General features: G+C 36.4%; 1 protein-coding gene across 8 annotated transcripts in view; it reads right to left on the reverse strand.

Annotated features, from left to right (window-relative positions):
• Positions 1-16,870, reverse strand: part of Mp (collagen XV/XVIII-type protein multiplexin) — a 349,091-nt gene that overhangs the window by 17,175 nt on the left and 315,046 nt on the right. For all 8 annotated transcript variants that reach the window (XM_076311581.1, XM_076311584.1, XM_076311579.1 and 5 more), the window contains 4 exons: positions 10,566-10,647; positions 10,007-10,101; positions 5,408-5,560; positions 4,922-5,119 (listed from right to left, as the gene is read on the reverse strand). In XM_076311581.1, the coding sequence (XP_076167696.1) occupies positions 4,922-5,119; positions 5,408-5,560; positions 10,007-10,101; positions 10,566-10,647 (528 nt within the window). The remainder of the gene's footprint in view (positions 1-4,921; positions 5,120-5,407; positions 5,561-10,006; positions 10,102-10,565; positions 10,648-16,870) is intronic.

Below are 16,870 nucleotides of genomic sequence, written 5' to 3' on the forward strand. Positions count from 1 at the left end.
ATCATCGAACGAAGTCGTTTCGGTTTACTTTTTTCGTCAGAATTTGGCAACGCGCGGCCTTGCGGAAATACGTGACATTTTTTTGTAGAATCTCTTGCAGATGCAGACGACTGTGCGCGAAGTATTATTCACGTAGAGCTTTGCTGTGTCGTGAAATCTTTTACCATCTCGCGCGACGATGTTAGAATATATATGGACGAGTAGTGGTGTAGGGCTTTAAGGCCACAGTATATCTCTGTAAAACTTTCCACGTGTCAAGGGTACCTTCTGGAGAGGACGCATATTGTTTTGATGCGAAATGTTAACATTTTATATTGGCGTACACCGTACGCGTGCGACGTATACTTTAAGAGATTAAATGGATATTTTTGTTAACGCGTTCCGGCCGGGTTATTTTTCTACAAACGGACAGAGAACGGGTATTATTTAAATAACTACGAGTAAATTTGTACACACTCGGGTCATTGTTTTTGATAATTGTTGTTCGTTATTTATTCCGATGAAGGTTTATTCGAACAACGAAGAGGTACGAAGAAATATATTTTTTTGTACAATAAACGATATAATTATTCTCTGTGTGTACGTGTGCGCGTTTGTGATACGTTTGTGTCCAGTGTATTGCGATATTTGTGCGGTGTGTGTGTGATATTTGTAACGTGTATCGTGTAACGCAGTTACACAATCCACAGCACACAAATACCACGTGTGCACTATACATTTATCCAGTGGAAACATGCGCGCGCAGCCGCTAAAGATAATTGTATTCTGCGTAAAATAAATTGAGACGTTCAAAATTGGATTTGGCGTTTCTAGCGTGCTTTTAACTCCGAAATTGCTTTCCTCGTTTTATGGCTACACATGCATACGGATCTCGGTACAAAAAAAAGTACTGTTGCGAGGAATTCAAAGTGAAACAAATCGTAAAGTTCAGTTATCAACGTTAATGCGGTTGAACGCGGTAAATTTAAAAATTATTTACCGTCTATAGCGTATTTCGAATTATGCACAGTTCAACTTTTGTAAGTGCAATTCATTGTAACTACAACACGTGATAAATTTCATTTCAGAGTTTTTATTTTTATCATACTGTTGAGTAAGATAAATCGAAATGCACGATAATTACATTATCACCGTAATAAATCCAGAAAGTATATATTTCGTTACTAAAACGTTCGAATTCGAGCGAAAAAATGAAACGAAGGTAGATAAAAAGTTTCGTTGGGTACAACAGCTTCGTTACAGCTCTTAAGTTTACATAATATTTCCGTTGTATATCGCAAAATTATCCAATTTAAAATATCACGCAAGCGTATGTTACCATCAGATTCGAAAGGCTTAGAGTCATTTCAAATTTGAATCATCTATTGATTACCGTGGATCATCATCACACCTTACGTGTTCGTATAAATTCTATTCATACGTAGATACTATAATTCACGATAACAGGTTCGTTACGTTCCGCAGTTTCGCGTCTCTGCTTGTTAAGAACAAAGCATCGAGGAGTTCGTCGACGATCGTGGATTATTTTCATAAAATTGAAGCACCGGGTTATGGAATTCGTGAAAAAATCATACACTTCGTTACGTTTAATTTGTTTCCTTTTTGCTCTATTCTTTGCAGTGGCACGTTTCCAAATGTTACGCTGCGAGAACGAAACGAGCGGCCTGACCTCGCTTGCTAATTGTTGAAACGTCGGAAGGTAGAAAGAGCTTTGTTCGTTCCCAAGTACGTTAAAAGCACGGAAAAGTACGGAAAATCGTGCCACTTCCGGCGGCAACTACGATTGCAGCTATCGTGATAATAATTTCATTGAGTCGTTGCCGTTAGCGAGATTCAGAGCCTCTTTAGACTCTTCGCGGTTCAAGCGAATATGGATCACCTTTCCACGCGATGAAACTTTTCATTCGCGTATCATTCGCGCTTCCTTCTTCGACACCGATCATGTCGGAGAGACGATAAAATGCAATTTTTCTAGGACGCACGATAGGTCGAAAAAAAGAAAAAAGGAAAGAGAATATTGAAACAGTGGACGCAAAGAAGTTCGGAACAGTGATCGTAACGATGTTTGGAATACGATTAAACCGGTTTTAATGGTCGACGAGTGTTCGTTGTATCGATACAACGTAAAACGATTATTCATTGAAAGGCAATCAACGATGCGTGAGATTTTCCGAGACGTAAGTTCACCGACAATCGGTAAGAAATTATTCCGGAAAATATTCCCTCGGAAATAAGATAAATAAGTATCCGAATAAGCATCAAGTAACGAAACAATTATCCGAATAATATAACGTATAAATATTTGAAAATAACACGTGACGGAATAAAATAATTTATCGCGCGAAAATTAATTTATATCATGCCCACGTCTATTATTAAACGTGGGTGTGATTTCTTTCGACGTTTATGCGCGAATTTTATAACTCACCAAAAATGAGCGTCATTATTAATTTTTCCTACCGACAATGTACACTTTATACTTCTTTCATTCCAATTGTACAAATTTTCCGACCTAACATCTGGTATAAACACATTACCCTTGGAAAAATACTTTTTTTCTAATTTAAATACAATGTGCAATTATTTATATTTAATACATAGCTCGTTAAACGGTCGGATTGAATGCAGGTGGCGCGAGAAATCGATACGATATCACGATATCTAAAACTAAGATGCTGAACGAACGAACGAACGAACGAACGAACGAACGAACGAACGCGAATAATAGAAATGTTATAGAATTTTGGGAACGGTGAGACCACCGCCGAGGGCATTTCAAATGCGCAGCACATTTCGCTGGTGGAATACCAAAATGCAGCTTCATTTTTCACCGCAGCATCAGCTACGTTTCGCACCCTATTTAATTTCCACGCTAGCCTCGAACGAAAATAGGTCATCCGGCGCACGTTTGCCGATGTATCCACAGGTGCACGAACGTTAACACAGATACGCCGTTTCTTGTTTTTTAACCGTAGAAAACAACAAGAAAAGGCGGAGCGTTACGGGTTACGGACGCCGCGGGAGAAGACGAGACGGGCAAAAAGGGGGCCTCGAAAGAATGGAACAGGAGGAAAGAGTTGGACATACAACTCCACCTTTATTACGTGCACGGTTACTTATTCCCTGCGGGGCGATATCGCGTTCCATTTCCATTCAACGAATTTCTTGTCGTCCTCGCTCACCCCTACCACACCGAGACAACGAGGAATGGTAGCAACCGACTGCCGCCATAAAAAGGAATGTACACGGCAGATCGTCGGGCAAGCTTCGGGTGGTATTTTGGGATTTTGTCAATTTCGCGCGAGTATGGGGAATTCATGAGACACCGTGTACGCGTAACCAGGGTACACAGGGTGCAAAGTGAATAAGGAAACGGCGCTGGGAAAATTTCAACGGCGATGCGAGAACGACAGAAATTAATGTTACGAAGCTCAGTCCCTTCGGTGATGGTTAATATTCTCGTCTGTTTAGGAGACGCTTGGGCCAATGGTGCGCGATCGAGGTAGTTTATTGGACGCGAATGCGTATACGTTTACGACCGGAGAACGGTAAATGAGGGTGTAAATTTGGGCGCCATACGGGAAAGGAAACGTATCGGAATTACAATTGAAGCACTTTATGCGGAATCAGAGCAACCTCGAGGGGGATCATTTTGTCTGAGAATATATTTCGACCCCCTTCGTTACGAGATTCTAATTGCATCGAAATTTGAAACTGCAATCGCTTCGTTACGAAATTTCATTGGTAATCGTTATTCTTTAGAAATAGAGAGTTCTTTCTTTTCGCGAATGTTTCGCCAACACGGTATTTTCATTTCGCGGAAACCGAGATATTGTTACGAGTGTTGTGCAATTTGTAACGTTTAAATTATTCTTACGCAGAGAATTGCAGATTCCAAGAACACGGGTTTATTTAAACCTTTTGAAAGTTTCACATCGAGCGATAGATATTTCGCGTCATTTTACAGGGAGAGTGTTTTACATTTATTTTTAAATACGTTTCTTTTTAGTCACTTATTTCGTTCCTGGAACAATTGACGTCCAAATGATTTTTCTTTTGTATCTTGAATTAGGAATGTATAAATTTGTACATTTTGGAAGGGATCTTGGTACATTTCATAATTTACCCTCGATACATCTCTACACTTATCGAAAGAAGCAAAAATTCTAAGCTCCTAACAATAATTCGAATTTCTCCTGTCGGAATAATATTTTCGAGTGAACAAGTGCTAAATGTGAGATCAGAATTATCTAAAAAATATTTCAGATCCGTGACAGAATCGCAAAATTTTCCAACACTTGTCTTTAATATTCAACTATGCAATTTATCTCGTACAGGGTGCGCGAAGACGGGCGGATAATTCCTCGTGCATAAATAAATTTAATATACGGGATAACGCTGCTTCGCACGAAGCTTCGTTTTCACGAGAGTCGATTTTGAAATTTGATCGCGGCTTGTCCAACGTGTCTGTCCGATACTCATTATTTCTACTTGTTTTGGCGTTTGTAAACATCGACAGTGGTATCGGTGATATTATCGCTTTAATTGGTTCTAACTGGTTAGAGGATATTAATATCACCGGAATACAGTTAACACTGTACCACTGTCAATATTTACGTATACCAACGCAAATAGAAATAACGAGTAATGGGTCGACACATCACCTAAACTGTACTCAATTGCGAATAAGCTCGATGAATTGTCAACGTTAATCTCCCGGAAAACGAAAACTTACATCGAAACATTTTATTCGACATTTTCGATTTACTTTAACAAGAGTCGTTTTACGCCCGTTTGTACCAACAATGGTACCAACAATTACTGGTAATATTACGACAGAACTAATTTTATCACCGTAAGCAACGACGTTGTTTTCCTTTGGAAATGGTGTATAAAATTCAAACAAAATATTGCTACTTACATCGAATCCAGAGAATTCGTCCTTTCCTGGCGGTCCTGGGGGTCCTTGGGCGCCTTTCTCTCCTGCTATTCCGTCACGACCCGGTTCACCTTTTTGTCCTTGAGGACCTTCCGGTCCCTGTATTCCCGCGTCTCCTCTATCGCCTTTAGCACCTTGCGGACCTTCGAGCCCTCTCTCGCCGGGCGGTCCTGCTGTACCCTGTAGAAATCATCGCAATTATGCATCTCTGAGTAGCAACGAAGCAAAAAACTGAAGCTTTCGTGAAGAAAATATCGTTAAACTTCGCGTTCGAGTCGTCGTTGAGAAACTCGCATCTTTATCTCGGTAATGTCCGACCGTGTGTTAATCCGTGTACGTTTAAAAAGGTTTAGAGAAATTATCCGTTTCGTTTATGTAAACGTCGTTTATTTCACAGATGTTCAATAGTCCACGTCACATTCTTGAACCTTTATTGCGAACCGATTAATTTCTACAAAGCGTCAATACCGTCAGCCCCATTTGCCCTTGTTTTCCTTCTTGACCCGGCACTCCTTGTTCTCCTTTGGGTCCTTGGATCATCTTTGGCATCGTAAATGATGCCATCAAAGCTGTTGCGTTGCAAGCGCATGTACCGGGCTCTCCCTTCTCTCCTGGTGGACCCTGTGACATTTTCACGAGTTTAATAGGTTGCTCGATAAGTTTCGTCGTTCGATGAGAAACGGAGCTATTAGATTCGTTGTTTTATTTCTCCAAAGATTGGTACTACTTGTAAAAACTCTTGGGAAGAAAGAAAACTGTTCGATGAACATGTGCGAAGTTTCCTGTAGATCCGTCGATTCGTTATATTTGCAATTGTTCGAAGTCAAAGGGCCGTAGTATTTTTTTTTACAATGGAAAAAACGACAAAACTTATTGAACGTTGGTATTCCTTTCCTCGAAATTGTGTTTTTTTCTTTTTACCAGGATCAAGTTCCTAAAATACGTTTCAAAATTGAATAATACAAACAAAACCTTATTTGTTCTCCTCAGTATTTGTTGCTCGATTAGTTTTGTCGTTCGTTAAGAAATGGATCTATTAGATTCGTTGTTTTAGTTCTCTAAAGATTGGTACTATTGTTCGACGACCATGTGCGAAGTTTCGTGTAGATCCGTCGATTCGTTATATTTGCAATTGTTCGAAGTCAAAGGGCCGTAGTATTTTTTTTTCAATGGAAAAAACGACAAAACTTATTGAACGTTGGTATTCCTTTTCTCGAAATTGTTTTTTTTCTTTTTACCAGAATCAAGTTCCTAAAATACGTTTCAAAATTGAATAATACAAACAAAACCTTATTTGTTCTCCTCAGTATTTGTTGCTCGATAAGTTTTGTCGTTCTTTAAGAAATGGAGCTATTGGGTTCGTCGTTTTACTTTTCTAAGGATTGTACTATGGTTCGATGAACATGTGTGAAGTTTCACGTAGATCTGTCGACTCGTTCGTATGTTTAGGGTTGTTCAAAGTTGAAGGGTCGTAGTATTTTTTTACAATGGAAAAAACGACAAAACTTATCGAGCAACCTAGTATTACTGCAAATATGTAGATTCGCTATTAAGGCGAGTAAATTTGGAGTAGGAGAACATAAATTGAATTCATTTCAATTGTTAGTAATTAACGAATATAGTGGATAAATGAAGTTTTTACCATATCCTCGTATTTATGTACTTGTACCTAAACGAATTTATGTCTGATTTTACAGGTGATATCGCTAACATTTCAATTCGGTAACCATCAATACTGTGGCTGTAATCTATATATCGCATATAAACTGAATTAGGTACGAATGTTGAAAATTATATGGAAATGCTTCGATTGACGTTGTCAAAGTCTATTTTTGTCTATTTACTTATTCGTTTGTTCGAGAAGCTACTTTATATTAACAATTTTGAATTACAAGCGGTAGAAGTAACTTTTTCGGTATTTGGTAGAAAGCTGGTTACGATTCTATAAAAGGGGATGCGAAGTGTATAAAAAATTTTATCACGTGTCCGTATTGGTCGACAAAATTAGGTTTCTCATTGGTCAACGTTCCATCCTCGAGAGTTTATGGACGCGAAAGACGGATGGAAGCTGATCAATACTTTTACAACAGAATGACAAAACTTTTCTCGAAACAGCTTATAGTTTGTCGTGAACTCGTATAGCTATTCATCTCGATATTGTAAACGACGAGAAGACATTTCTGATAATACACAATCACTTTGTACGGGATACAAAAGCGAATAGTTGCAAAGAAAAATATGGAAAGATGCGAGTAGGGTATGTCTGCATGATTTTAAGTTCTCTATTGTTCGAGTATAACATGCAGTATGCTGCATATATCAATTTTACAATTTGAAATTTTTTTATTCTTCGATTGTTTGTTCTTCTCGCACTTGTTTTTACCAATTAATGCAATTTCCATATAAAAACAAAATGTGACGATACTTTAGTTTCTCCGTTGCATTCGATAAGAAATAACTATCTATTAATTTTACATGTTACAATAGTTTCGTTAGAGTACGAATATGTTAAACGTTAAACAAATCTATTCGTTATAAGAAATAACTATCTATTAATTTTACATGTTACAATAGTTCCGTTACAGCTCGAATATGTTAAGCGTTAAACAAATGTATTCGTATTAAGAATGTATTCGTTATAAGAAATAACTATCTATTAATTTTACATGTTACAATAGTTCCGTTAGAGCTCGAATATGTTAAGCGTTAAACAAATGTATTCGTATAAGAAATAACTATCTATTAATTTTACATGTTACAATAGTTTCGTTAGAGTTCGAATATGTTAAGCGTTAAACAAATGTATTCGTGTTCGTATCCACATGCCAATAATTCCGGAAGATAGTGAATATCGTGAGAGCAGGTTCCTGTGTAATCAATGTTACATGCAGTGGTTACCAGTACTTCAGTGCTCTGACTAAATTGGCTTGCTTGGGTAACAAGATAAATGAGTGATCCCGGATTGGAATGCATTCAAGCTCGTTTCATATGCACAAACGCTACTGAATTATTATTGCTGAAATATGTGTCTACCTATACATATCCGGCATAGTGAATGATTCTTAGAACAGAATCCTCCTAACCGCCGATAAACTGCAGTGATTTAAGTACTCCTGTCTACGTAGAAACATACAGCATCGCGACATTTATATAATTTTTATCAAAATAATATCTGCACGAACCGTACAACTTTAAAAGTTACTTTAATTGCAATTATACCAAATGCTAGAAATTTATAATTTTAATCGCTGATAAATTTCTACAGCGGTTTAAATGCTATGTAAACACGTATACACAAATATATGTATAGTATGTAACAAATTTTGAAAAATTTTTTTGTACTTTAAAACGAATGCAATTAGATCAATGTATAACGTCTGCCCTAATACGTGTTCTTACTACTGAATTGTTATCCACTTGTCGCATTCGCAACCTACAAACATAGAATAGGATATATAATTGTAAACAATTATTTCTCAATTTACTCTTGTTCGAAGCAAAATTGATCTATCAATGATTCTATAATTTGGACTTTGCTATTTACATAAATCGTAGTAAGTGACAGCAATTGGATTAATAGATATTCTTTTAGACAGAACAATATACTGTTATATAATTATAAACGAAATTTGGTATAAATGTATTGTTCTACAATATGTACAGTACATTTTGTGTGCTTTTATACATGTGCAAATTTCAGAACCGCGAATTGAAACTGGTGCTTTTACAGTTTGTATTTGGATTATTATAGTGGAATATTTTTGGTACTCTTGCAAACATACTCGATTTGTTTCATATTCAAGTTTATGAGATCAGGCACCATGCATACTTAGAAAATAGTGACGTATTAACTATAAAAGTTGAAGAAGAGTACCGTATATAATTTCCTTCTATATCTCTTATATAAAATTCTTTTCGCTTTGTTTTAAACAATTTTTCACTTAAATATTCAGTATTATCCGTTATCATTTTCTTCTAATCAGTTAACTTTCTATATATGACAGGTGATTCATTATTTCACAACCAAAGCCTTGTAATTTTTCATTCTCAACGCGAAGTTTCGTTTTCCGATGAAATACAACTTTAAGTTTATTATTTTTTTCTAAGGCTAATTCTCAAATCTTTAATCGTTCAGAAGAAAAGTACGAAACTGATATCCAAGGAAAAATATCAACTCGTTTCGTGTAGGTTCCAATGAACAGAATGCTGCTCGTAAAACGAGCTACATAAATGGTTGTACCTTTGGTCAGCACTGATTAACACTATCGTTGAGACAAAATCAATTGGCCGGTCAAGACCACTGGAGAACTATCTCGTGCAGTAGAGGGCGGTTGTATCGTGGCTCCATCTCTCGTACATTCGCACAAACGTGCAGGTATACTCTTTCTGTCTTGATTATGAAAATGCAACCTGGCATGTAACAGCCAGAACCGTGCATAACGTGATTCACAATCGGGAAAGTGGTCTTCAACGGTCATTTGTTTTTGTCCCGAATATAGTCTTTGTATGAAACAGACGTGTACACATACATCGCGTCCAATTTAATTGCTTTATTGCACGTTTCTCAAAGGAACGACATTATTTATGTCATGACTTAATAATACACGTAATGTGTTATACCTGTACAACATAGTTTGGTATGTTATATACGTGTAACGTAAGTAGGTAGACACGAATGCATTCTACACACATATCACTATTCGTACGGATAGTTCTAAAGGACTCGAGTCTCAAAATTTAACTTTTTATATCAAGATAAATAAATATCAATAACTAGTATGTAAAATAGTATCTACTGACAGATATTGATGGCTACTGAAATTATTATTTTCAATATACTTTTGACTCTCTGAAAAGGAATTATAAACTTTCGAATTTATAAACAGTAATCTTGTATTTAATTTTCGTGTAAAATATTACAGTATATCTTTCCACTTCGCAGGTTGTCTTTCTACGCTTAACATTTTATTCCCTCAAATGATCACTGTACGTGTGCACCATTTTCGTACAAAACAACGTACGAGGCTTCGTGTCTCTCCAAGTATTGTTGTTAATATAAACATTTACCTCATCTTGTCCCGGTGGACCTGGAGGTCCGGGAGGTCCTCTGACGCTTTCTCCTTTATCTCCTTTATCGCCTTTTTCGCCTTTCAGCCCTTTGTCTGAGGAATGCAGAAAATCGTTTAATTAAACTGTTTCAATTTAAATGAAAAATAATATTTACGGAAATCGTTCCATTGTAATAATCGAAATCAAATGCGTTTGCCCGAAGAATACAACGATCTTTAACAAAAGCTTCAAACGAATGGAATGCGGATGGCTTGAATAAAGATAATTGTGAATTTAAAATTGAATAAGAACGTAGGCAAGTGAGATTTATTGCAATAAATTTTCCGCGAAGCTATAGATATTGGTCGACTCGCGAAGTAACAGGAAGAAATTTATCCGATTCACCGTCTTATGGGAATACTGTCGATCGTTTCTGACAGAGGATGTTCATAATGGCGTTTGAAATATTAAAGAAACGACTCTCGAGGTAATTTCGGCGCCGCTGCTAGGAGTTCAAATGTTTCTTAAAGATGAAGTTATGATTAAATAAACTCGCGAATTCTTTGCGATTACTCACAGTCTGGATTGGGAGGAGGAGGTGTGATGAATGGCGGTGGATTGCTTTCCTCGCTTCTGTCTTCGTCATCGTCTCGTTCGATCTGAAAACGGATGGTAAAAAGGGAAGGTGAATAAGAATACTAAACGTGATTTATATGTCGTTATATAGTAAAAAGAAAAAGAGGATAAAAGAGGAACGAACGGCGTGAGAGTTTCATCGCTTATGGTTGTGATTGATAGCGCGTCGCACCATTGCGATTTATTTATCTTCGAATAGCAGCGAAATCGTTCCATTTTTCAGAGATCCGCCATTGGTTTCATGGTTAATATAGCCCAACACTTGTACATATTTAATAACACGAGTTAGCGATACAATGAAATATTTAGCTTATATACGCTGAGAATGTAATTGCTTTTTGAATTTTTTTCTTTTAAGTCAGTTAGAAAAATTTGTTCAAACGTAGGATAATCATTTTTATATTTCAATTTTGTATTCATAGAAGCTTAGCAATTTTATTGCGTAAGGCGATGAAAATTCCAACAATGTGTAAGTTCTGTGATTCATTTTCTTGCTTGAGGATTTGCATGCTCGTCTTTGAACAATGTTCGGTGAAAGTATGACGGGATCAAAATAGAGAATATTGAACTTGATCCTAACTCTAGATGGAAGTTTTTATATAAATAAATGTCGAAATAAAATATTACTTTCTATTTATCACTTTATTTCGAGGCATTAGTTATAATATTTATTGATATTTTAAGTAAGGTGAGTTTTCTACATTCTTACCTTGTGAATGAATATTTTTAACTTTTACTTCATGCATTTCAACGAGATCAACGTTTTCGATCGTGAAATTAATGAAATTACTTTTTAATTACTTGTAATATTGGTAAAGCTTATTTTACCATTAAACACTTGCAGTTTATATTTTTCGTTTTAAAAATTATTCTGTACAAGATGAGAAAATGTTACTTTCTATAAAGAAAAATCGATCATAAAGTACTACTATATTCAACAAAATATGCTGTTAGTTATTCGTGCACGGGAATAATTGACACATTTAAAATGGAACGATCGGTTTTTCTGACTGTATTTTTTTCTTCTTGAAAAATGAATGATATCGTGTAGAGTGACGGTGATTAATGAAGTTTTGGTTAAATCAAGCGGAACAGTTAGCACATATTCGCTCTAAATACTTTCCAATAATTATTAGTAATGCCACGGATATTTTGAGCGGAACTGTTCCTTAGCACTAACTAACATTGATTTTATTGAAATAAGAATTCAACGACACGTATTAAATAATTTAAACGTTCTAAAATATTTTAACGAAATAAATATAATAAAATTCTTTAGAAATTCTTCTCGTATTCTTTGACTCTAATTTCTTCATAAATTGTCATTAAAATGGCAATGAAATAAGTAATTCTTTGGTGTTAATATAATAAGGAAGCATACCATAAAACAAAAGTACAATATACAACATAGAATAATCGAAAGCAATAAATTTTTAAGCAATGACAGTGCAACACTTCTGGTATTAGTATTGCCTTAAAATAGATAGGGGAATTAAATTTAATTTTCTCCTCTGTCGTATTGTTCCAACTGTTTTGTTTCTAACACCTCTTACCTTTCTTTATAACTCATAGTGCATGAAATGTCAGAATAATTTTTTCCATTTATTTCTGTCGGAATTTTCCGCTACGAATATGCGACTTCATAAACTGTAAAATACCGTACAGATATAGTATACTACAGTCTCACTAGCGTGTGTGGTAGCTCGTGGATTTTGTATGCCCACGGGAAATATAATGTAAGAACAACTTAGCATTTAAACTTCCCTGTTCGTTTAAGTGACACTTTAAAGTGACGTCGAACCTAATCCACGATTCTCTCTAAAATTTGTATCGTCTGTTAAAATTACTTTTCGTCGAAATATTAAATAGATATTAAATGGTAAATAGATTTTTCAAACACTGTTTTCTATCGTAATATCGAACAAATCAGAGAATCGTTGTTGTAAAGTATAACTCGAAAATTTAGAAAACATTTCTGAGGGAGTGGTTAGAGGGTTTTAACAATGAGAAACGCAACTTTGTAAGTTTTCTGCAATACGATGCATTTCAGATCAAATTTACTTTCTTCCTTTGGCCTTTTCAAAATGTACAGTATTTAAAAGCGACATCGAAAACTAATTATTCCAAGGTACTTACGAATAATTTTGCTCAATCTTTCAAAAATGTATCATTCCTCCCCTCTTGAAACTTCTTTGACACAGAAGATTCAAGTTTCGCAGCTATTAATTTCACACTATTATTGTTAGACTTTATTAATTAAAAAAAGAAAAATGAAACTACGATGTTGTGAGATTCGAGTACCATGTAAAATGCTATCGCCAAGGAAGTAAAGAGAAAACAGTGTCCATGGGGACGCTTGACAGAAGAAGAGGCTGGACTATCGTTCTCCCACCGGAGGGACCTTTTCCAAGTTGTTGAACTATACTTCGTTTGATATGTTATTAGGTCTAGAGGAAAGTTGTGTCGCTTTTGCGTATGCAAAGTTTGACCTGTCCGTAATAAACGGGAAAATCTGTAACGGATACAAGATTTTTGCTAATTTATTATTTACGCGTGTCATCAACTATAAAACAATATGATTTCTTAAGAAACTTCTTAAAAAATCTCGGATACAGGGAAATACAGTAATACAGTTATATTATACTATTATAGAAAAAATATAGTAGCACGTTGGAAATGCTATTGATATGAATTCAGTGGTATTTCATTGAAAACGTAAGGTAAAATACACTTTGTTATCGTTAGTTTGTTACCATAGATGGTTACATCGGTTCACGGATAATTCTAATACAACGAACGATCGAAGAAGATAGAATTTCATCGATGCGCAACGATACTTACACATGTATGTTCCCGCAGTTGCGTTGATACGCGCAACACGCGTGAAACCTTGCGATGGTCAATCGTAAGAACAAGTACAAATGGAAAGACGAATACAACCGCAGTTCTACTGAATTTGTTCACCCGGTATACGTATATCCTGATCAGCTCTACCATGCACGGCTGCGTCTTTGCATCCCACCGTACGTTCTGGAAGCTTTTCTCTGAAGTAGGATTTTACGGGTGAAATAAATTCCTCGACTCTCCGTGAGTTAACAGAGATACCAACTACGAACGAGCTTGCATGGACGGCTCGGTTGGTTCCGATACTATCGAGGGATCCATGTCAGAAAGTCGGAAGGAAGTGTACTTAATTATTTTCGTTTGATCGGTCAGTGAGACTTGGCCTTGTTTCTGTTCGGTTTGAACGAGAACCGTGATATATTTAGAACAAAGGAAAGAAAATAATACAATGAAATTGTTAAGCCTGTTGCAGCGGAGTACAATCACGTTTAAAAATGACGTATTGCCTTCGTGTTCTACGTTGCTTTCGTTCGCGATAAGAGTTACAAATCAAGAGACAAGAACACATTACGATACTTTGAAATGTTACGATGAAAAGAGTGTGGTTTATGTGCACCGAATAAAAAATGAAAACCCCGAAAAACAACGATAGGTAAGCATCGTAATCCATTGGAATAAGGATATGATACTTGCGTACAACATTTTATTAAAATCCATTCAGATGAATAAAAACGCAATCGTGTCAACAGACGTGCACACACGTATACGTAAACATTTGTACATATGGATATTTCGACGATATTTTTTTAACAGACAAAATGTGAGTACAATACTCTCTTTCTTTATAGGTCAGGAATAAAAAAATACTTTCAAGTTAATGCGTATAGTGAAGTAAGTAAACCTTAATACACAGTATGCACATGCAGTTCCATATCTCAATTTCATCTGTTAGAATGCTGTTTCTTTTCTACTTGTATTTGTCAATTTCTGTCCGACTTCAAATTTAAAGGAAGTTCCTCGAAAACTGAGACCCGAGATTCTATAAATGATAAATTTTACCGAGATAAGCTTCAAATATTTCGCAGATGTATATTTTAGAAGAATCCGACTTTACCCGACTTATCTTAATTCCTATAAGATCTTCTATCTGGGCAACTAATCAAACTTACTGTATTTAAGACCGCTATCATTTATTTACAAAACCCTATAGAAATTGAAACAGTTAGATAATCGATCGCCAGTGGAGATATATTTTGCAAAATAATCAAACTTAATTTCTCTGTCTAAAAAATTAGTAGTTCGGTAAGTTTTCTTTGTCTTTGTAAAGGATGCTTGCAATACGATTACAATATTTATCCCAAATCACGCTTGAGCAACGCCCTAATAATGTACAAAAATTTTAACGAAACTAGCACATGTGTGCAAAGAGTGACGAGACAAACTTTCAAGCGACATTGTTTATTCGAGCAACTATAAACGACACCAATAAGAATGAGAGTTAAGTTCTCTTCAATGTTTCACGCGTCACGAGTTTCTTTATTAAAGTGTGTTCTACCATCTCCAAAAAATTCAAAAACCAGGAATATACGAGCGCGATAAACGATCCGTTTACGGTCTGTACACTGATACCTGCAACCACGGTTGAAAATCCTTCGAGCATCGACGCTGTGGCCAGCAGGACAAATCAAAGTCAATTCCAGTTGGTAAGTTTAACTTCGATAGAACTAGATCGTAGCGTCTAATTGCCAACGTGAGTGGTTACGTGGCAAGAGCCGAAGTTCGTCCTCGATCTCTTCCCCCCTATCTCTCCCTCCCTCTCTCTCGTTTTCACCGTCTTCGTATCCATCTTTGCCTTTTTCTTTATCTATTTCTATTTCCCCGCATCCTTCATTCTGTCTCCCTATATCTTCAGGTCTTCGTTGCGTCTTTCTGACACACTCAGCTCCTCAGTTTCTCCGAGCCCAATTCCTCTGCGAATTCCGCAGTAGAACCAGCTTGCTCTCTGTTCATCGTCTACACGGTCTGGTTGGAAGTCGATGCCGTAGTTTAGGTCGAGGGCCGTGATCCGAAGGAAATACCTTCGAGGCAATAGCATTTTGATGAACCTGCCTTCGAATAGATTTAGATCCTCGACGATTTGCTGCTGGCTAATTTCATTAGGATAATCTGATTCCTCCTTAGACCGACTGGTTAGGTCTCTCGTATTTAACGCGCGATTGTCAAGGCTCTGTAATTGATTTTCGAAGGTTTGTTCAAATTGTAGTTTCGTTTCAAAGGAAAACGTTTCACAGATTCGTTCGAACAAGCGAGATGTTTGCTCGAGTTCTGTAGTCTCGTTGCTCGCGAATTTAATCGCACGACGTAACATTTCATTTGACACGACGATTAGAGATACACGATGTAAAAAGACGGGTTATTTTTTTAATTAATATTCCTTCTCGCTTTGAAAATTAAAAGAAACGATTCTCGTTTTCGAGAAAAGAAACAATACGTAGGTTTGTTTATCTTGAAAAAGTATTACGGTGGAACAGGAATTGTGCAACAGACATTCTTGTTACTTCGAATATTAAGAAAATTGCGATCCAATGTCTCGTTCCGAGCACCGCGACAAGTTTACTCGAAATTCGACGAAGACCTATCTTTTAATTCCATATTAAATTTAATCGCGAAAAGATTTAATAGATCGGCGAAGTTTCGGAAACGGGTATCGTCGCGCACTGGTTCCTTGAACTTCCATCGGATTAAGAGAAACTCTATAATGACGATGGAAAGGCTCGAAGCTTTCCGAAAACCGAGATATTTTAGGCTCAGTCACCAGTGCAAGATTCCATCAGAATTTCCAAGATTATTTTCACCGTTTTTCGGGACATTATCCTCGTAAAGTAATTTCCTCGTTCCTCTTTCAACGTTTGCCAGCTTTCGAGGGAATCCTTTGTGAAACATCGAATGATCTTATTACCAAGTTTTTCTGATAAGCGGTAATTAAAACGTTTCGCGTGAAAGGCTCGCCGTAAATCGCAATAATAAATGGAACAAATGGATCGTAAAGTGTTCCAGGATATTTTCGGATTAACGATCCATGTCTTTGTTCAACGAAAGGATTGATTAAAGAGTAATATTTTAATCCATCGAGTACCAGAAAGAAGGTATACAGTTGTTCTATTTTTTATTCTATCGAAGAATACGTTCGTTCGGGTTCCGTGTGTTTGTTTCTCAAAACGCGGCGAAATGTATTCCAGAAATAATAGTTTCATGCTTGTATCGATAATGTATTTTAATCTTTACATATTGCGAAGCTGTTGACACAGTATTGTTTTTTCGTAGCTATTCATGCGATTCGTTGCACATGAGTTAGATATTACGGAACGATAAAACCGTTTTATTCGCGGTTGGTAGTATAAT

Source organism: Ptiloglossa arizonensis, chromosome 5, assembly GCF_051014685.1.
Source record: "Ptiloglossa arizonensis isolate GNS036 chromosome 5, iyPtiAriz1_principal, whole genome shotgun sequence".
Lineage (NCBI taxonomy): Eukaryota > Metazoa > Arthropoda > Insecta > Hymenoptera > Colletidae > Ptiloglossa > Ptiloglossa arizonensis.